This window comes from Denticeps clupeoides, chromosome 11, assembly GCF_900700375.1.
Source record: "Denticeps clupeoides chromosome 11, fDenClu1.1, whole genome shotgun sequence".
Classification (NCBI taxonomy): domain Eukaryota; kingdom Metazoa; phylum Chordata; class Actinopteri; order Clupeiformes; family Denticipitidae; genus Denticeps; species Denticeps clupeoides.
This window is the reverse complement of record NC_041717.1, coordinates 14167911-14191247: the sequence shown is the minus strand read 5'-3', so window position 1 is coordinate 14191247 and position 23337 is coordinate 14167911. Positions and strand designations below refer to the sequence as shown.

At 45.0% G+C, this 23337-nt stretch overlaps 1 protein-coding gene across 1 annotated transcript; it reads left to right on the top strand.

Moving 5' to 3' along the window:
- Positions 1-5968: 5968 nt before the first annotated feature.
- On the top strand, positions 5969-8211 carry xbp1 (X-box binding protein 1). The gene is given in 6 exon segments (XM_028996321.1): positions 5969-6323; positions 6582-6678; positions 6759-6875; positions 6992-7072; positions 7075-7158; positions 7239-8211. Coding segments are annotated over 6 exon segments (1134 nt in total). The 5' UTR covers positions 5969-6090; the 3' UTR covers positions 7761-8211.
- The last annotated feature ends 15126 nt before the right edge of the window (positions 8212-23337 follow it).

Below are 23337 nucleotides of genomic sequence, written 5' to 3'. Positions count from 1 at the left end.
CATCTTCATATTTCCTGGTGTTTTACGTCACAGCATGAAAGCTTTGCAACATCATTGCTTTTAAAAAGGTACAGGTAAAATCGAACATATTTTTTTCATGACAAACATTTGTATTATGCAGTCTTTTGGGGGAAATCTTTAATTTAGAAAACAGTACACCAGTAAATCCAGACCAGTCATGACCTGACCTCATTCACAATGTGGTGAGTTGCAATGAACAACAATGACCACCAGGGGGCACTACTGGTCAACTAGAGTAGAGTTCTGTCTGTGTAGATCACCATACTCTGGATAAGCAGGCTGTATATCATCATAAATGGCCTTTATGCAGCACATATGTCTTGCAGTCATGAGGGGAGGTCTTGCGACAACCGCAGAACCAAGAAGGACCAAAAAAGAAAGAAAGACGAAAAGAAATAAAAACAGACAGAGGATGTCCTAATATTGGCATGGGCGTTGCACAAGACCACACAATTAGACAAGCTTTAGTTTCGCAAGGAGCCGAGATCAACTGCCACCTGTCAGCTAAACATTTTTTTTCTCAACATCTCAGCACGCCACAGCGCTCACTTCTGATATCATCTGAAGCTTATCATAGGATGTGGTTACATGCACAACACACCAGGATGCACGAAACCAGAGTGCAAATCCAGCGCACAAACTCAAACACACTGTGCACACAGAAGCGACACCAGCGAGGTAAAGTACATTACTGAAAGGTTGAGCAGAGCAAACAGGCCCCAGGCTGGGCCAGATCTTGGAGGGGCTTCGCGTGCATGTTTGTTGCTTGTTGTTGTTTTTGCGGCAGACGGCACAGAGGGGTCCGGGATAAAACGTGACGCCCACCAAAACAAGGCGCAAATCGCCCCGTCAGCTCTTCAGCACACAAAGCGCAGCTTATCCCGCTAACAACGTGCTGGCAAAGGCTCTAAGACAATTACGGGGTTTTACCATATGCAGCAGTCCACCCGTGTATTTAGGTCAATTTACACAGCAGATTGTTTTGGATCTTGACCAACGATATGCAATTATCTGTTGAGAAAAAAAAACGTTACCAATGAATTGCATGCAAAAACACTGTATGATCCCCATTTATGAAGAACAGTTAAACATCAACATGTAAAATATGGGTTCTTAAAATCAATTCTGATCAGTATTGGTTTTTTACTTCTCATAATTTTTTACTTACATTTAATTTAATGATACTTGGTGAACATTTGATGAACACATCAAATAAATCATAGAATAAAGGGGGGAAATAATTAATTTACACATATATTCAACACCCCTGGTCAATTTGGCTGTAAATGCTATTTATTATGAGTGGTAGTAGCCTAGAGGGTAACACACTCACCTATGAACCAGAAGACCCGGGTTCGAATCCCACTTACTACCATTGTGTCCCTGAGCAAGACACTTAACCCTAAGTTGCTCCAGGGAGACTGTCCCTGTAACTACTGATTGTAAGTCGCTCTGGATAAGGGCGTCTGATAAATGCTGTAAATGTAAATGTAAATGTTATGAAAATTTGTCATTTTTATCCAGAGAGCTGTGGTGTATCTGGTTTGCAATTGAACAAAAAGGGCGAAGGTCACCCTGCCGTTCATCAACCCCCACTGGCAACCGACTCAAATTAAGAGCCACACATGCTCATCTGCAGTGTGGGTTCGAGCTCTGCACCCATCTACCTGAACTCAGTTCTCCAGACCGCTGTGCCCTGCCCGAAGGCCACATGCTGGACCAGTGCTTCCCAATCCAGGTCCTGGCGAAATGTCTGGCAGTAGGTTTTCGTTCCAACCTGCCACACTCTTTATTTAAGGTAGGGCTGGAGAGAAGGTTTTTTGGCAGATGTTCCTCCAGGACAATGGTTGGGAAATGCTGGTCTAGGCTGTTCATGTACATGGCTCCCAAATGGAGATTCCAATTCAGAAAGAGTTATTTACTGCAATAAATTCACATGTCCCAATCTTTTCCTAAACCTGCTCTTATTTGTTGAGCTCATGCACTTTTATATGCACATCATTTCAAAGTGGCCTTTCTGTTCCGTCATACCCAAGATTAGCCGTTAGCCCTCGTCTGTTATTTGTTTTGAATTAATGCATCTGCCAAATGAATAAATTGAACATAATGGCTGCTACTAGAGTAAATACATTCATTGCCAGAAAGGCATCTTGCGGGTGGGGTAAGGTTGCACTGAGGAGTAAATATAGTGCAGTCAGTGGGCGCCAGCCAAAACGGGGCTTTCATTCAGAGAAAGTCCCCCCCCTGGACTAAATCAAGCCTGGAGAGAGGTGGGAGGGGAAGGAGGGGAACTTCTGCTCAACTAAAAATATCGCTCAGTTTCTGCTGAGATCACGTAGGGCTCCCTGCTGGACGTTACAGCGGATTCGTTAAGAGCCAAACACCCTTCGGTTTCAAACGTCTGTCTCTCAGGAATTGAAGCACATGCAACATCTGATAAGGCCATTTTTGTTCTTATCTTCAGTGACCTCGGCCGCGGCTTGTAGACTTTAGGGCGGACCTTGAACATGAGCACAACTGAGCACAATGTAATGTAAACAGCATTGGGCGTGAAGGACTAATGGGTATATAATCTGTTTTTCAGCAGCTCGCCGGTTGGAAGCGGCCCGCTGGGGACACCTCCTGTATTTTCACACACACACTAAACGGGCGGGAAAGGTGCAGACAGAACAAACACACACATACACATACGGAGAGTAGGGCGGAGTGCGAACACGACTTTGGCAAACAGTGCCTGAGGCCTGGGACCCTCACAGCTGGACGGTGTGCCCGGGTGTGGCCTTTCTCAGACCTCATTGTCCGGGTAACAGTCACACTGCCCCGTAGAAAACCTCGTTGACGTGCCCGCCCGCCTGCATACACGGTGAGGGACGCGTCCAGGCCACACGTGGAATAAGCGTCTGCCGCCGAAGGCCTTTTCAGACCCTCAGGGTGTGTCACTCATTAACCAAACTGGGCTCTGAAAAAGACACTCAGTGGACTCTCAGCTACAATGTTGGAGAGCATTTACAACTCCACTGCCATACAGCAAAACATGCTGGGAACTGTTTTATGTGCAGCTCACTTGCAGTTTACATTTACTTTTATGGCATTTGTCAGGTGCCCTTATCTAGAGCAACTTAAAATCAGTAGTTACAGGGACAGTCCCCCCCTGGAGACACAATGGTAGTACAGGCTAAATGTTTCGACACACCTTCTCATTCAATGTGTTTTCTTTATTTTCATGACCATTCACGTTGGTAGATTCTCACTGAAGGCATCAAAACTATGAATGAACACATGTGGAGTTATGTAACAAAAAGTGGAGACCTGGCCTCCACAGTCACCGGACCTGAACCCAATCCAGATGGTTTGGGGTGAGCTGGACCAACAAGTGCTAAACACCTCTGGGGACTGTTGGAAAATCATTTCAGGTGACGACCTCTTGAAGCTCATCGAGAGAATGCCAAGAGTGTGCAAAGCAGTAATCAGAGCAAAGGGCGGCTATTATGAAGAAACTAGAATATAAAACATGTTTTCAGTAATTTCACCACTTTTTGTTAAGTACATAACTCCACATGTGTTCATTCATAGTTTTGATGCCTTCAGTGAGAAACTACCAACGTAAATGGTCGTGAAAATAAAGAAAACACAAGGTGTGTCCAAACTTTTGACTTGTACTTTATATACACACTAAACTAAACTATACCAACTAAAACGAAAACGTAAATACTGTACAGGTCTCTATAAGAAAAAAAATTCTGTACAATGAACAGGACATAACTGGACATCATGTAGTTGGATGTTTCAAACAGGACACATAAGACAAGACAAACATGTGCAAAACATGCAGGAAAGTGCAAAAAGTAGAGCAAAGTATGTTGAGATGTGCAAAAATCAGGTGCATAAGGCTGGAGGTGTATTGTTGTTGAGTTTACCAGTTTTTGGTGATGAGTCCACTTGCTAACCCGCCAAGCTGCCACTATCCAGCAGGGTTTAGGTTTAGGCCGGGTATGCTGTTCCAGGGAAAGCCAGATGAATAGCAATATGGGGATATCAGAGAAACAGCCCTTAATTAATAACCTCATCCAATTAATGTTCAAAATCAGGTCCTGTAGAAATGACTTTAACAGCTTGGTACCGTACTGAGTGACAACACGTCTACATTTTTACTTTCTTTGTGCTCAGTGTGACATGTGGGTGTCCCTGCAGTGTCCCTGACCTTGTAGGGGATTGTGTTTAACAGAAGACAAGGTTCGCTGTAGCACGCAGCTACAGAGAAAGCCCCTTTCTAGCGACAGTGTTATAGCTGGTGACCATGACATCCGTCCCACAGTCCACTCAGGGACATGCCGAGTCGCAGCTCTTGTCCCATTGTGAGGAGAAAACCAGGGGCATGCCGATGCCCTCTCAGCTCCCTTTCGACATTTTCTGCCAACTCCCCCTCCCTGTGTGTCATAAACTATGTTTATGATGCACATTCTGTTTGTCCACGGTGACCTTTCCTGAATAACAAAAATCTAAATACCATTTTAGAACAAGAGAAAGTAATACTACAGCATAAAAAATATCCACACATCCATACAATGTTAGCGAAAACATGGAGGCAGTGTTTGGCCTAGCGTTTAAAGAAGCGGCCCCGTAATCAGAAGGTTGCCAGTTCGAATCCCGTTCGTGAAGGTGCCACTGAGGTGCTACTAAGCAAAGCCCCGTCCCCACACACTGCTCCCTGGGTGCCTGTCATGGCAGCCCGCTGCTCACCAAGGGTGATGGTTAAACGCAGAGGACACATTTTGTTGTGTCACCGTGTGCTGTGCAGACAATCACTTCACTTTCGTCCCTGCTGTCGTCCCTGCGGTCCTGCCGCTGTGTCGATCAACGTGTTTGAAATGACAGTACACCCCCCACCCCCACCCCGCTACGTGTGTATGCAAACCAGGTGATTACTCACTTCAGATCAGGCTTTCGTATGGGTTAGAGTTCAATTTACATAAGAGCAGTTCCTCTCTGAAGAAACATTCTGTCTCATTATTTTAAGCAGGTGAAAAGTGTGAACAGCAACAGCAACGTCCCGCATGGAATCACAATGCAAATATTTTATCGTCGTGGTCAGCGTGTCCTGGAATTCTGTCTCTGAATGTTATTCATTTGTTAATATTAGATCTGAGTCTCTAATCATGTTTATTGGACATCTTTTTTTCCTCATCAGAAATGCAAAATGAGTAAAAAGTGCAGTACTGTGTTAACCTTTTAGGCAGTGGTGTATCTAATTAAAGGTTTTTGCATCTTCCAAACAATAAACACAAATATTAATGGATAAGGAAAATTCATTTCATTTGAAAGACAATGGACTATCTGCTACAAGAACTGGGGGTTGGTCTCTCACAACTCTGTAAAATAGTGACAGATCTCCTACAAGGAAAAGTCTACAGACAAGAATGTTTTTATGCTCAGAGGGCAAAAGCATAACTTTTGCTATATACATGATGTTGTCGTTTAATGAAAAATATGAAATTCTGCAATAAACTGTTCAGATCAATCCATACTTGATCAATGTTTTTCACAGTAACAAAAATGCTAGGATAAGCAGTGGTGTGTATTTGGGTTTTAAAAAGGGGTTGAACTATATTTGATGGGGTTTGTGCTGCGCTGTAAGAAGTGATGGCGTTTGGGAGACTTGTGGCTTGTTTTGCAGCATTGCAGCCTGCTGTGGGTGTATTTCAGCAGGAACATGTCCACTTCTGATGCAATCACTGGAAATGGCCCAATCATCTGAAGTTGAAGGACCCCGAATAATAATATTCTCCACGGCACGACCCCCCCAGAGCAGCCCGAGTCTGAGCATGCCCCCACCTTCCAGTCTGCCCCTGGACAGCAGCGTTGAATGTAAATTTCATCAGCAGCTCGCAGCCAAGCGGCGCAGCTCTCCTGGTGACGTCACGCCCCCTCTCGTCCAATCGCGGAGCACCACGACGCGTAGAAATAGCTGGCAGGCGGAACCTGCGCGTATTCACGGGCGCGGACGGGGACCGACGGAACCGACCCCGAAACATCACTCTCATCTCCCAACTCCACAGCACCGCGGCCGCCATGGTTGTCGTCTCGGCCGGGACGGGGGGCGCCCACAAGCTCCTCCTGATATCGGGGGACCAGGGCGCCTCGTCCGCCGCCAGCCAGGGCGGGTTCGGTCGCTCCATATCGGTGGTTCTGCCCTCGTCGGCGAACCAGGCCTCCTCGGATTCCGACTCGAACGTGTCCGGACCGCCGCTCCGCAAGCGACAGAGACTCACGCACTTGAGTCCCGAGGAGAAAGCCCTCAGGAGGTGAGTAGCGCGGCGTCCGTGGATTGGACGCGTCGTGACGCAGGTTTTTCATGAAACGATTGGTGATTTGGGAGGAGAACGTGATCGATACGTGTGCCGAAACCGGCGGCGCGCCTTCGGGGACGCGCAGGCCCACCCGGTTAAAGATCCCGAGGTGCCGTCGTGGCAGAGAATGTGGGCGGAGACTTGCGCAGTGACGTCAATGGGCTGGTGGCAGAGTTTTGAAAATGTATCGATTAATCGCCCCTCCCCGCGCAGGAAATTGAAGAACAGAGTCGCTGCCCAGACAGCAAGAGACAGAAAAAAAGCCAAAATGGGAGAACTAGAGCAGCAAGTACTGGAGTTGGAGCTGGAGGTATTTTGCATATTTAGTGCTCTGTTATTGTTATTTATTATGTATGATGTGTTTTACTAAATGTAAATTTAATCTTCCAGAATCAGAAACTGAGTCTTGAGAACACACTGTTACGGGAAAAGACAAGCGACCTCTTGACTGAAAATGAGGAACTGAGACAGAGACTGGGGTTGGACACCCTGGACACGCGAGAGAAGGTGCAGAAATGGTTCATCTTCAGGACGGTGGGGGTGGGGTGGACGAGCCATCTGGCTGTGGAGTGGGAAGCCGGGCTGGAGCTTATTATTATTATTCCCTGTCGTCTCCGCTGCAGGTTCAGGCGCTGGAGTCCGCGGTGAACGAGGTGGGTTTGGGGATCGGGTCTTCTGAGTCCGCAGCACTCAGGCTACGTGTGCCTCCGCAGCAGGTGCAGACCCAGTTGTCCTCAAAACCGAGGAGTTCGCCATGGATCCTGGCAGCCCTGACTCTTCAGACTCTGAGGTGAACTTTGACCTCCATAATAAGCCTGCCGCAACCTGCACGTTTTGGTACACAAATTGAACTTCTGCCTCTCTCCACAGTCTGATCTCTTGCTGGGCATTCTGGACATCCTTGACCCAGAGCTCTTCAAAGGCGACCTGCCAGAAGCCCAGGAGCCCCAGGTGGTGCTGGTTGGAGAGGAGGAAGTTCCAGTACCCGCCCCCTCACCTGCAGCTCTGGGGTCCACACCAGCCAAGCTGGAAGCCCTTAATGAACTGATCCACTTTGACCACATCTACACCAAGAGCAGCGAGCAGGAAGTGAAGCTGGAGGAAGACCAGCCGGCCTTCTCGCCGGCCGCCGAGGTGGAGATGGTGACGGTGATCGTCAAAGACGAGCCCGAAGAAGCCCTAGTCCCTGAGACGAACGTGGCGGACGACTTCCTGTCCCCTTCTACCCCGTCCCTCGGCGACAAGGCCAACTACCTGATGGATGCATACAGTGACTCTGGATACGAGCGGTCCCCCTCGCCTTTCAGCAACATGTCCTCTCCCCTGTGCTCCGAGAGCTCCTGGGAGGATGTGTTCGCCAACGAACTCTTCCCCCAGTTGATCAGTGTCTGAACTCTGACCCAGTAAATCCCCTCCTCCCTCTGTAGTCCATAGACCGCCATCGCGCTTCATAGTAATGTAAGCAAAGTGGAACCCTCGCCGGCTTCTGTCCAAAATAACCAATCCGCAGTACTAATCCTATAGAGCAGGTCTCTGCGGCAGGACACCCTGTCGGTGGGCTGCTTTTTTATCGTTTTTTTTTTTACTTTGGTGAAACTGTCATGCGAGACACCGTGATTTTTGTAGATCTGTAAATCTTCAGGGGTGTATGTTTACCTCCTAACCTAATCCTCGTGTCGTGTTGGGAATGAGGGGGGACGCTAACTGTAACCGCTATTTATTTGTGTATTTAGTTGAGTCTTCTGTATGTAATCCTGACGGCTACGTAAAAGCGTTTCATATACAACATATTTTATGATCTGCTCCGCTTCATTTCCTGCATTAAAAATCATGCATTGCATGACTCTGTTGTTGAAGCTTCCCTTTTTTTTTTTTTTTTTTTTTTTTCTTTTTTTTTTTTTAATTCACTGCTTTTCATCCTTTATATGAACAGTTACTCTATCATGTGACATTATGGATAAGTCTTTGGGACTCTGGCCATTTGCACCGTCCTCAGACATGAGATAAGGGTTGGGAGGTGCAGAATCAGATCACTGATCAATTTCTTTAGCTTTTTTTTTGTTTTTGGTCCCAAATGATTAACAATGACCATCATTGTAACAAATCTTCTTGAACTTTATTCCATTCTTTTAAAAAGGGGTCACATGAGCTTGAACTCCGTGTACCTGCCTGTTGGTGGAGTTTCAGATGTAATTTGAGGAGCATTGAACCGAGGAGGCAAAACCCAGTTCTATACAAAAGTCGAGCCGTGTGACGCATGTACACGTGGTACATCTGGTCAAGAAGGAACAATAGAATTCAACACCGAGGAGCATTGACTACCGCTCGGGTTTCTGAAAACTAAATCGCCGCCAATTAGTGTGTTCTCTGCTGAAGGAACGTTTCGAATTCACAGAACGCTGACGAAAGTGTGAGGTGTGCACGAAATCCTTTTGAAGAAAAGGGTGTGTGATGTGGGCCTTGTTGGATGACGCCACAATGCGGTCGATGTGGCAACGTCTGCAGTGACTGGACTTCCCGGACTCCCTGCCCCGTTGGCCGGATAGAGGCTTGTGTTGCTGCGCTCGGCAGCGGGCCTTAAGAAGGCCCCGGAGCGCGCTGGGGGAGGGCTTCGGAGAACGGCACAGCTGCAGGAAGCCGGCCCGGCTTCGCTCTTTTCTCGCTTCTCGGGGCGAGGGTTTCAGTGAGAACCTGCAGCGAGAAGGCGACGGGAAAAAGAAGAACTGCTGCTGCGCAGCTGCGTCAACAGGGGAATTTTCCCACAAGCGGGTCACCTACTTGAGAAAAAAAGGAACAAAAAGAACGATAAATGCCAACATGTGACCCTCCCGGTGACCCTTTGTCCTTTGTCGCTTATTTGCTGCTTGACGGCTGTTGACCAGGCGCATGTCTTAATCCCCATGCGCTATTCAGGGCAGATTGTGAATAATTCGGAATGGAAACTGCATCACAGTCGCCCACAGCTCATGGAAATAGATGGACGGAGGGAGCTTTAAAAAAAAAAGACAGTCGCATTTAGATTAATGAGTTGAATTAAACGAATCCACATGAGCCAAACTCATGTGGAAGTGTGATGTTACAGAGCACACTTTAAATGGATGTGAAAATGGACAAGTTTCATCAAAATATCCTCCCCACCCCTTTATCACAGCAGAACTGATTCACTACATTCTTTCCAGCAATTTCCAGGAAATGTCCAAGCCCTTACCTCACTTTTCAAGCATGCATGAGCGTAAACTGGTACAACAGTAAGGACAGGTTTATGACAAAGGCCTGGGTGAACAGAGAAGGAAATAGTGACCGAAAAAGTGACACAGATTCCTGTAACACTGGGAAGCTATTATGTTGCCGGTACATGATAACTTGTTATGCCACATTGTGCATCAAATGAAACAATTGTGCAAGGCTGTTGGAACATTGTTGGTGCTCCATCTTCAAAGGTCAGACTGTGGTTGCGCTGTAAGAACCTGGTCTTAAACAGGGATCGTACCCTCCCAAACCACACTTGTCTCCGGTTGGTCAATAAAAGCCCCAAAGCACCATGGGAAAGGAGCATGGCCGAGGGTAGAAGCATCAAAAGACATCTTCATTGTTCTGTGGCAGTGCTTGTAGGTGATTAAAGTTCTACAGTGTCATGTGCTCACTTTCTTTCACCCTCCCCCTCTTCTAAATGATTACCCTTCACCATCTGACTATACCTTACTTTAATCACATGGTCCCTTATTCCTTTCTCTGTTTTTTATTCCGATAAATACAAAAAAAAGTCAATTTAATTCTGAGATAGAAAAAAACACAATGAAAGCCTACCCATCAGAGCAGCAAAAACAGGAGAGGAGAGAACAGACAGGCTGGGGACAGGCGTCACAAATTACCCCGACGTGACATCACCATGGTTTCCCTTCCTGCCCATGTGGCAGGTCTGCAACGCACCCTGCCATTTAGAGAGGAGGGAGAAAAACAAGCTCTTCCCAGACTCCCTACCCTGTAATACCCTGTTCCCTGTAATTAATTCAGCTGCTGCACAATTAACATCTACACTCTCTCATTAATTCATAAACCCGCTTGGAACTTTTAGATTGGTAAGATTAGCAGGGAGCAGTATGTTTAATCTAACGAAACAAAACTGATCCGTTCATTCTGCCCACATGTGGCGTAATAAAATCCAAGGCCCTTCAGGGAGGAGGAAATGTTTACGCAAGCAGACAGCAGAGGAGCCACAACTGTCTACACAAGTGGGGTCACTGTGTTCGATCGCAGTGAAACAGACACTACCAGTCAAAAGTTTGGACACCCATACATCATGGAGAATGTGATGAACTTCTGGAAGAAAAACACACACACACACGCACACACACACACACACACACACACACACACAGTCATATTTATGTGTTTGTGTGACATGTGACATATATATATAGACATGAGTCAGATTCCACAGTCACCTCACCTCTTATAAGCGTCATGAGATGATCATTAACACGAGTAAACACTTGTCATCACTGTAATTGTTTATTTCCAGTGTTGGGAAAATTATCTTGTAAAAGTAGTTTGTTACAATCACAAGCTAGCCTATTTAAAACGCAATAGTAGTGTAACTGTTTCAATTATATAGTTACATATGAATTAAATAGTTAGATATGATCAACTATGTGAAAGTCACCATCATCCTTCGGCTGCTCCCAAAATTGGCCACCACAGTGCTTCAATGATTCTGGTTGTCTGCATAATTGGTTTGTCGGCTGCCCTTCCTGGTAGACTGTACCAGGCCTGTACCGGGCAGGTGACTGTACACTGTCACCTGCATGCCCAGTGGCTGGGTTCAGTTACTCTATGAAATGTAGCATTTGATAACTTTTTTATTACTTTTGTAACGTATCAATGCATTTTTGGATGCTGGTAGTTTTTACCTTACAGCAGTATTAAACATCGACTACTATCAAACTCAATACAAGAATTAACATCACTATAACTGATCTATTTAATAAAGATAATATAATAACAGCCACCACAAGTTCAGACTTGTAAGATCATGCAGTTATAAACCCTGTTAAATCAAAAATGTAACATTCAAAAGCACTGAATAATGTGAGAAACGGTTATGGCTGGTTGAGGGTTTGCTGCTCTTCTCACCTCCATCTTGGTATACCAGCATGTGGTCACTGTCAAAACACACCTGACAGGCCTGTTTCTCCAGTATTTTAATTCTGCATGACATGACTGAATTAAATCGATATAATGAACTTATTATCATTTTGGTTTCAAAGCATTACATTTATATTTACATTTATGGCATTTGGCAGACGCCCTTATCCAGAGCAACTTACAACGTGCTTTCAAGTTACCATCGATGAAGAGATCAATTCCGGTTCATTAGGTTCATTCCGGTTCATATTCAACTATGAATACAAATCTTGTTGTAGATTCTGTATGTAAGTCAGACAATTAGAAAGTTACAATTTAATCTAAATATTCTCTAAAGAGGAAGGTCTTGAGCTGCCGTTTGAAAATACTCCGTGACTGAGCTGTTCTGACCTCGAGGGGAAGTTCATTCCACCACCGAGGGGCCAAGACGGAGAAGAGTCTAGATGAATGTCTTCCTTTTACCTTCAGAGATGGAGGGACCAGGCGAGCAGTACTGGAGGCTCGGAGTATACGAGGTGCAGTGCGAGATGTAATAAGGGCTGTGAGGTAGGATGGTGCTACTCCATGTTTGGCTTTGTAGGCCAACATCAGTATTTTGAATCTGATGTGTGCAGCTACCGGGAGCCAGTGGAGGGAACGTAGCAGAGGGAAGAATTTGGGAAGGTTGAAGATCAGTCGTGCTGCTTCATTTTGTATGAGTTGTAGAGGTCGGATGGTACATAGAGGTAGACCAGCTAGAAGGGAGTTACAGTAATCCAGTCGTGACATTACTAAGGACTGAACCAGTATCTGTGTCTCCTGTGTTGACAGATAAGGACGGATTTGTCTGATATTGTAGAGAAGGTCTCTACATGGGCGGGAAATTTTTGTTGTTGTGAGTCGAGAAGGAGAGTTGGTTCTCTCGAAACATTTTTCTTTTGGTCATGTGACAATGCATGACAGGTCAAAGTTGAATTTGGCCTGTTGTGGTATGCACAGAAACTCTATAAATGAAATCATAGTGGCGAACACAGACTAGCTATAGAATTACTGTCACCTGTCCCTTTACTTTATAATAGCCCCGGCTGACTTTCGGTCGCAGCATACAGCACACAGGATACATTCTATATTTTTCTATACCATATTAAATTGTAATTAAAATTGTATCTTTCAATGACTCTGCTTTAATTGGCCTTTTCCTCTGGTAGCTGTAAAAAATTAAAGTTCTTTGTAATTAAATTACATAATGCTGTATTACATAATGCACTTAACTCATTACTCCCAAACACTGTTTACTACATAACCTAATGTGGTGTTTTAGGGCAGTCAATTGATGAAATATTTTTAACTATTTAATTGGATATTTTGCAAACAATTTACCATGATTTATCAAGATGAATATGTATGACGAAAGCTTGATATTAGGCATTTTGAAGTGGACAGACTATGACAGAAAATGAAAGGAAATACAATTTTGCATTTTTATTTTTTTATGTGTCAAATATTTAAATGCACAATTTCATATGCGCTGAGGTTACCAAAATTATATTTGTAAACATTAAATGAATAAAATACCAATAGCACACCCAATAAGATTGGGTGGTCGTAGCCTAGTGGGTAACACACTCGCCTATGAACCAGAAGACCCAGGTTCAAATCCCACTTACTACCATTGTGTTCCTGAGCAAGCATTTTTAAGTTCTCGTCTATGCCACAACTACATGGGCATGAGTTTAGGTAACTTAAAAAAAAAAGTTCTCTTGTTTTCGCCATGACAAGCTCTGTTTTGAAGCAACAGTTTATGAATCCCCCTTGATCTTCATTTCATTTCAGTCAGCAGTTCCAAGCAGAGTGCTGTACTGTACAGCTATTTTGGTCTTCAGTGACAGATAACACGCTGGGGAAGGTTGCCCAATTGGCAAAATGTCACTACGAACAAGTAACGGTGACACTGATGACATGTCACGGGGGGTGCACACTATCTTAGATGATTGTGTAAGCAAAATGCTTTGACCAGTTCCCCTGAAAGGCCTTCTGGGAAAAGTGAAAAAAAAAAAACACTCAGCAGACCAGCGCACACAAAATACAAAACTCAATTAAAAATGTCATTCAGTTCAAATACCACAGAACTGCAACTTTTGGAAACCGAAACGGAACGCTTCATTCAAACATGCATATTCATTGGTTTCCCTGGAATGTGAAGGTGCAGACAGTAAATCACTCCTCGTACGGTGCCAAGATGCCTTTCACAACTCCACAGGGACGCAGCAGCCTGCCGGTAAGTGAACAGTAAATATTGGACTTTCCGCAGGAGGCTGAGAGGAGAACAAGGACAAACTCGATTTTCCAGAGTGGTGAGGTGCCTCTCTGCCAGAATTAAAATTCGAATAAGAAAATCTTTAACAAACCCGACCAGTAACCCTGTTCCCTGTTGCTGACCAACTATTGGCTTTACGCTGGAATAAAAGGCTAATTCCACCCACATTCCTCTTCAGTACTGGACATCTTAAATGGACATATTTAATACACTATTTCTGTTTTATAAAAGCAATAATACAAACATTTTCACGTCCTGACATGTTGTGCACTTTGGCAGATATATTGAGAGGACCCTCTACAGTTTGGTAGAAGTTATCTGTGTGACTTTTGTCCTGGAGCTTCCAGGACTCCACGGTCCTGTCTGTCCCCCCCCCGGGCCAAATATACATCTTATCATGTGGCAGATAAGAAACCCGAGACTGGCAATGAACATATTTGACTAATAACAGGCACCTACAAGTACATAACATAGCAATCCCGAGACCTTGGCATACACTGCACTAGCAACCAAAATGTGTTTCTACACCTACTCTATGATGGGGGTAGTTTTTTACGACTCTTTTCATGACCTCTATTACTTTTAGGTTTTACTGCTGGGTGTAGTTCGAAAAAAGAACAAAACATCACAAAAAAACACGTAGCTTAAATAAGTGCACAACACCTTGCTTCATGGTACAGGAAAGGCGGTTCAGCCCCGTCATCTTGTGCAAGCACACAATCTTGAATCACAATCTTTAAAAAAGTCATCAGCAGGTTGAGATTATTTTAACAAAAAGCAAATTACTGTGGCGTGAGATGTATCTTAGTAGTTTTGGGGCTCAGTTAATGTCTTATGGTGCTTTTGTGTACCTTATGTATATGACATGAACGAGAAGCCAGAAGGTAATGATTAAAGAGGACCAGGACCAGGGTGTGAAGGTAGGCTTTATCTTTGTGATGTTTTGGACGTTGTGGCTACAGCCAAAAGTGGAGTGCTGAGCCACACCCTCCTCCCTCACCACCTGGACACCATCAACACCCACCCAAAAGCCGTCATTGCCCCTTTATGCTCTTTATCGTCCCAGATGTTACCGCACCCTCCATCTGAAGACAGTCGACCAACGCACTGTTCCCACGCACCCAGCGGGCCGGGGGTGAGACGCACCCCCACCTCGCTCTCTTATTGCGCAACCTCCATGGCTGCAGGCTGAGGCCCCGCCGAAAACTCGACTTCGCTAATGTCCGTATTCCCCCACCCCCCCGCCTAGTTATTAAGATACTACAGGGGATCAAGCAGTTCTTCGTGCTAATTGCAATGTTCCTGCTAACTGTTGTCAGACATTTAAAAGCTATTAAGCACACACCCTTGTGCATAATAGCATTTAAACCAATAGCGCAATTAAGTATTTATGTATGGAACTATATATGCTAATTTGTACTTCAGATATGCAAAGTGTTCTGTTCAGCTGCTATTACTCTGCTAGCACATAAATCTTAATGCTTGAAGTGTTCTGTTCATAATTTAAGTACAATATAGTTTTGAGGTGCTTTAAATATCAATATCTTCCTAGCTTTCAACAAGTAAGCATACTGACATTAATGTCTAAATAGCTAACTAAATAAGATGAGGTGGTTAGTGACGTGGCTTCAAGGTTGTGAGTTCGAATCCCGGCCTGTGTGTATGCGGAATTGGCATGCTGTCCCTCAGTTCTCCGGGTTCTCCCGCCATCTACAGGCATGTACGCTAAGTGGACTCTGAATTGACCGTAAATGTGAGTGTGTGAGTGAATGGTGTGTGTGTGTGTGTATATGCCCCGCCCTGGGGGAGTCCCTTCCCTGCGCCCAGTGTCCCAGGATTGGGCTACAGTAGCCGTGACCTTAGGTAAGGATAGTGTGTGAAAGAGAGAGTGAGTGTAATTTTAGAAATTGCGTCTTTTTGACAGTAGTAAGCGTTTGTGCAGAGCTGTATCCCCAAAAGCCCTCTGATTCTCCTGCTTCACTGCTCCTGTTTTACACATAAGAATACTCCTGTCTTGGTGGTGTAGCCCCAGGGTCTTTACACCATTTATCAGACATTTACAGCACTTGCCCAGAGAGACCTACAATCAGTAGTTACAGGGACAGTCCCCCTGGAGACACTCAGGGTTAAGTGTCTTGCTCAGGGACACAGTAGTACTAAGTGGGGTCTGAACCTGAGACTGTTTATGTCACGTCCATGCGGGCATGACGCGGCGGGTGAACGGAGAGGAGGACGAAGAGTGACGAGGAGACGAGGAATGAAGGACGCTTTCACCTGACATCACGGAACAGGGGTTTAATTAGTGAATCACAGGACAGGTGAGACATCCGAGACGTAGACACTGGTGAACACGGAACATAACTTCAAAGACCTGACAGCGGACAGAAACGAACAGGGCAGCTTTATACAATTAAACACAGGTGAAAACGATTAGGGAACATTACACAGGACAACAATTAAACTCCGGTCCGGATCCTGATCCTGATCCGGACCGGAGTAACCCCATTTCGGACCGGATCCTGACATTTTAGGCTACTACCATCCTATTAAAAGGTAGGCACCGCTGGGTTTTGAACACTTGGATTAAACCAAAGTGTCTTCACAACTGTTCCACTGTTTACTTCCTGCAAATGGAGTAAAGGGGGACAGAAAAACCAGCAGTCCACAGGCGTTCATCTACACAGAGTGTGGCATGAAAATCATGGAGATTCTCCATTAGACTGTGGTTCCATTTACTGCTAACTTGCTATTACTCGCTATACTATTATTAAAGACAACAATCTGCTGATGCCCAGAAAGTTCTACATGTTCCTCAGGCAGTAGCACCTGCATAATGTCACACACTCAGCAATGCTGAAACGAGCGTGTTTTTATCAGCTTGTCACCGGTAAAGTGCAACAGACTCCGAGCGGTGCCTAAAGCCAAGCAACTCGCAAACAGACTTGTCTGGCATGAGATCACTTGGTCTTAAATTCTGCACCTAAATCAGTTCCTCAGACATCACGGAGTTCCTCCTGTCAGGGAAATGAATTAGAGTCGCCTTGAACAAAGAAGTGTAGCGTTTATGCGAGTAACCTTTGACTGGTTGCTCATGTGAGAATTGTGATGACAGCATCATAAAACTAAGCGCAGCTCCATGATAAATGAGGAACTGCAAGCCACACACACACAGACACACACCACTGTTTCCAAAAAGAATTTACAACACATACGCGTCCCAGATCTTTTCAGCTTTACTGTCAAAGTAAAGTCAGTTCACCTTAACCCCTGTTGCAGGTTCATGAAGGTGGTAGTAGCCTAGTGGGTAACACACTCGACTATGAACCAGAAGACCCGGGTTCGAATCCCGCTTACTACCATTGTGTCCCTGAGCAAGACCCCTAAGCTACTCCAACTACTGATTGTAAGTCGCTCTGGATAAGGGCGTCTGATAAATGCTGTAAATGTAAATGTAAATGTTGCTGAGGTGGGGCCTGTGCTGAGGTCATTGAGTCTATTATATGACTTTATCGATGTGAAGTAAAAGTGCACGACAAGCACAGCCCACGGCGACACAACAAAATGTGTCCTCTGCTTTTAACCATCACCCTTGGTGAGCAGTGGGCAGCCATGACAGGCGCCCGGGGAGCAGTGTGTGGGGACGGTGCTTCGCTTAGTGGCTCCTCGGCGGCACCTTGGCGGTTTGGGATTCGAACCGACAAACCTCAGATTACGTGTCAAAATAAGAAATAACGCCACTCTCAAATACAATAACAAAATCACCTCCATCAAACACTTCAGAAAAGGTAGAGACTGATACCTTTATTGGGCCTTACAGCATTCATCACAAATTTTGAAATCACTTTATGAATGCCAGTGATGACAACCGTTGTGTTTGGACATGTATATGAAATGATATGGAGCAGTTCTGGCAAATGCTCAATAAAAGAAGAGAAAAGGTTACAACGCAATCGTAATGCAAAAGTTACAAACGGCAAATTCAGTTGGCAATTCAAACACTTGCACTCTGGAATCCAGAATCCAGTTTTTTGTATGATTGACTCCCTGGCAATACTAGGAACATTATGTGTTCGTATCGAAAGGCATCCGAATCTCTGCATTTCACTTCATCCAACAGCTTTGATGTGATGTGTCAGGCAGGTAAGTTTCCACCGTATTTATCTGCGAACGTGAGCCAACGTAAGCCGCAACACCCCACGGATGTTGACGTTGGCGTCCAGGACAGGATCGGGGAAGGGACAGGACGAAAGGATGCGTAAATAGATGAGGATTCAGATAAGGACAATTTTACATAGCTGAGGAGAAATAGAGCCGAGTCGAGTTGACTAATGCCAATTAATGACTGAGCGACTGGCAGTGGCCATCTTGCCGGGTCATGGGAGTCGCGTTGCCTGGTTTCCACGGTGCCACGGTTCCACAGGGGTCACGTGACAGGAACCTCATCATCACGAGGTTGAGAGATGCCTGGTGGGGATCAGATGTGTGGAAACTGTGACATGCATTCATACACTCAGCTATGCCGTGAGCTTTACGCCAGGCCGCTAACATCCCACTCCGTGTTGTTACTGCCATCTGCTGGATCAGCGAAGACGAGACAGTAGGCCAGAATCTGACATGCTAGAAGAATTAAAGTCATGTGCTCATTATAACCCAGACGGAGAGTTTAAATGTAAACGATAAAAATATAAAAAAATTAGCAATGTCCACCATCAGGACTTGCAGACGGTCCGGTCCCATTCGCAAAGACCCTCCAAACAGATAAATAAACCAATGGCCCCCTCTGGTGGCCACAACCACGAATGAACTGTTTCTCCTTGGTTTTCTCTGCACCAAACTGGATTTGTAGGTCTGCTTCTCTTTCTTTGGAAAAAGACAAACCGTAATTAGTATCCATTTTCTCTATTATTGTGAGGACAATATCCTCACTAATCGCGCTACATTAAACAGAGCCTAAATAGACCATATGTTGCAGAATGAAAACATTTATTCTAAAATATTGAGCTTCTGCTGGCAAACTCATAGGAAAACGCCTTTGGTAATTAAAACGTTAATGTCTCAAGCAAATCAGCTGACTTTAAGCGAAATAAATAAACTCCACAATGATCCCATTTCCAAAGCCGTGGCTTTAATATCTATTACAATTTATAAACCACATTCAGCTGAGGACAAATCCCATTAAAGGAGCTGCCGTGAAAATAACGACGTTGCTGTAAAATTTCTGTTCCTTCAATGGTTTGCTCAGTCTTATTTTAATTAAACCTCCCATTTCACCCCTTTCACATATCCTACAAGTAACAATGGAGCTGGAGGAGAGACGGATACCTGCCGCGCCCAGTCAGATGTCTGCAATGGCCGATACTTGGGTTTCGTGCATAACTGGGGAGATTAGCAGCCTTGCCCATTAAACGGGCTGCTGCTGTCTAGACTGAATCACCCTTTTGATACTCGTGGCCATTTTCAGCGCCAGGGAAATAAGCTCAGATGAGTGAGTGAAACAAAGCAGCCTCTGCAGCTCCTTCCGTCTCTCATCAACGTGCCATAATGGCCTCAGATCTCCGCACTGAGGATTTCTAAGGATCGTGTGACTAAAATTACTCTGACAGGAGGCAGGGCACCTTCAGGGGTCCATCGAATGCCAGTGCCTGTGGCCTGCCAGCAGACCTGGCCTGACCCTTAAAGAAGTTGCCTCAAGAAGTGGCATTATTGGGACAGGAAGTTAAAGAGGCTTTGGTTTTTCTGCAATTACATCCACTGCAATGTCACACATGCAGATAAACACACAAACAAATCTCTTCCAGACACCAAATTTATGTTTTATGCTGAATCTAACACTGACAACACTAGATAACACTGATTAATAACTCCTCAACCTCCTCAATCATAAAGCAGCTTTTCTGACCATAATGCAACATTTTGAGCTGTAACATTAGTGCTATGTCCATCATTTATATTTCAATAGCTTAGCAGTTTTATAATTAATTACATACTATTGAATCACGTGTTAAGGATAGTTTTGGTACTTTACATGTTTGAAGTTGCTTGGGTTCAGAGTGCATTTACATGGAAGAGCCTCTCTGAGCACACAGTCGGGGTGTCAGGAGGCTGTCATCCTGTGGCCAAGGGGATCTTCATGGCCCAGCACAATGTGCCATTCTGCAGAACTAAATTTTGAACAAATTCATTAATGATTGATTGGTTTGTTTAGTCATCATTCAGGCAGTGGCCATCTGTACGTAAGTGAGCCATTTTATGAACGGGCACCATAAATCTGTCTTTACGAGTCAATGTTCAGTTTACACTGAGGAACCTGGTGACAAGGGGCAGTTACTATGACAACTGGCTGTGTTGGGCTCCACCCATCTGGACGCCCTGTGTCTTTTTTGTGTGTACCTGCATGCAATGCCCTGCTATTGCCATACAAACAAATACACACACACCAATACAGAGATGTGTGTCACAATCCTTGACACACACAACTGATCACACACACAATTTCCAAGAGAGTGTGAAGAGAGGTGAAGCCGTCTGTAGCAGCAACAGCCATGTTGGGGAGCTGCTTAAGCTCTGATCACACATGGCACTCCCATCAGGGCCCAAAGCTGATTCTGTTTGCTGTGCTCAGTAATGCACTCATCGGTGGATAGTTATCACTGTGTGTTTGTGTGTCTGCGCATGAGCAGATGTGTGTGACAGAGAAGCAAAAAGAAGGCCGGAGATTTATCTGCACTAATCGGCCGCAACACTATGACCACTTGTTTTTTTGTGTGTGTATGGGGCTGCGCGGCTGCAGACACATCAGGGTGCCCAGGCTGACATGTCCACTGCCAAAAGCTCCTACGCTGGGAATGAGAGCATCTTGGGAGAAATACTCTACCAATCAGGAGTCTGGATCTTGTTTTTTTTTTGCATTACAGAACAAAAAAACTTAAGATACAGGACTATGAAATGACACACAAAATTGCAAACAAAATTGCAAACAAGACAAAACAAGGACAGTGGTGGTGTAGCGATTAAGAAAGCGGCCCTTGTAATCAATGGCGGTTCGAATCCCGATCCGCCAAGGTGCCACTGAGGTGCCACTGAGCAAAGCACCGTCCCCACACACTGCTCCCCGGGCGCCTGTCATGGCTGCCCACTGCTCACCAAGGGTGATGGGTAAAAGCAGAGGACACATTTCGTTGTTTAACCATGTGCTGTGCAGCAGTGTTTCACAATGACAACCACTTCACTTTCACTTTCACAAAATCTCCTTCAATGGGCATGTGAGCATTAGAAATGGACCATGGAAGGTGACCTATTCTGATGAATGACGTGGTACCATGTGTCAGCAGAGGTAATTCAATGTTTTGAGCACGGTTCTGCTGGGATCTTGGGTCCTGAATTCATGAGGATGATAGTTTGACATCCATTGGTCTTTTTAATTTGACCCGGCATAGATTTGTACCAAATTGCCCATAATTAAAACTGCATTAGCTTGACCTTTTCCTGTAATGCCTGGCATTACACCAGGTGGCGCATTAGGCGCAGATGGAGCTGAAGCCGACGGGTTTTTACACTGGCTTGTGCAGTAAATGAGTGGTCATGTATGGCAGGGCCAATAACCTTGGGGTTCATGACATGTTTTTTATGGGTCGCAACAGAATGGCATCAAAAACACAGTTTTTTAAGCCACTTAAAAGTAAAATGCTGTCAGTGTAAAAGCACAGTAAAAAGCACAGTTTTCTTGTATTCTAATGATCTGTCCTGTGACATGCTTAATATGTGATGGAAAGAGGCTGTTTTTCTTACTTGCTTTTTTCAAACCTTTAAACGTGCACACCTCGAATACACAAAATGCCCATTTCTCAAACAATTTATTCCAGTTGGATCATGAAGTACAAATGGATGATTTCTTGGGTGCAGTCGTTTGCAGCGTAGGAGCTCTGCCATTCACTTTCTGCGTTACTGATTGTGTAAATATGAACACTGTAGTGTCTTTTTTATGTTTATGTCTGACATGTATGCATATGGTGACGGGCCCGGCCGTATGTCAAATATTAAAAGTCAATGTGGCCCCTGAGCTAAAAGGTTTGCCCACCCCGGAGCCAGAGCCTGTAATTTTTGACCACAATCTCTAACTCTAAATACTAGGTGTTCTTAATAAAGTGGTCGGTGAGTTAATGTACATGCGTCCAGAAATGGGCGCACCGCACCTTCATTGTTGCTGGGCTCCAGCAGGAGCGAGAACAACAAGGGCGAAATTGAGATATTCATCACACCTCTGACCTCCTCTAATGCGCCCCCTCACAGCCTGGATATTATCAAAATCATACGTCACCCTGACTAATAAGAGAGGAGGGAGAGGAGACGCCGAGCAGCTGCCAGCGGGCCCGCGGCGGCCCAGGGCTCGCCTTGATAAAGTTTCATCAACCGCAGCAATATTTCAGCGCGGCTCTCGCTGCTCCCATAAAGCGTTAAGTTTACTGGAAATTGGACTGTGGACCGACGGAGGCCCGGAGGCTCTCCTCCATTTCCAGCCTTAATCCAGTCCCGTGTCTCTCTCGCTCTCCCTCTCACCCCCTCACTCTCTGCACCTCACGCCAGCGCCTCAGCGGTGAGTTTGGCACCTAAAGGACGGTGTGTTAAAAAAAGGCGGTGAGATTTACGGCAGTCCGAATGGAAGATTAGATTTTTTTTTTTTTACGCGTTCTCAAGATGGACTAAATTTCAGGGCCGGACCTGAGGGGATGCAATCTCCCGTCTGTTTACCTCATCTTATACTACCTGTCGCCCGGCAGCTCCGTCCTCTACGGCAACCGTGTGTCCGCGGAGGCCTTGTGCGATCGGAATCAGGGTCAGAAAACAAGCTGCCGGTACAGATTCTCGTGCACCATGCCGAAATTCTGCTGAATGGGTTCTATAGCCAATCCCAACACAGGCAATGAGAAGCCTGGTGGGGTTTTTTTTGTGTGTGTGTGTGTGTGTGTTTTAAGGTTTCCCACCTGTCAGTTTGTCCGGTTGGGAATACCATGCGTCAATAAACTGGTCAGCACAAAAATTTGTCAAGAACACTTCAGCTGCTTCAAATATCAAGAAAACTAATTAATGAATGACTGTTATCAACAAAAGCATTATGTCTTGTTCATAAATGGCACCTTTTTGAGTTGATTGGAGTGTGTAGAAACTGTCGAGCTGTAATCCATGACTTCATCAGGGTGCAAATATGAGGAGGAAAAATATACCAGCCGTGCATCCTGAACAAGACAAAAATTCTCACTGAAGCCGTAGCCTTCTGCCATGACCTTCTCAGTACCCTGACCTGAACTCCATTGAAAACTTTAGAGAAGGACTCTAGTCTGGATTCTCCAGAGAGGAATGGTCTTGGAAGTCCTGCTCTCTTTTCTCCAACCTTTTTCTTTTTAGTGATACTTAATAATAAATATAATAATAGTAACTTTAATGTCATATTAATTCTTGTGAGTGATTTGTTAATGTCAGAATGCAATTATTTCCATAGAAGTTTTTTTTTTAGTGATTCTCCACCAAAAG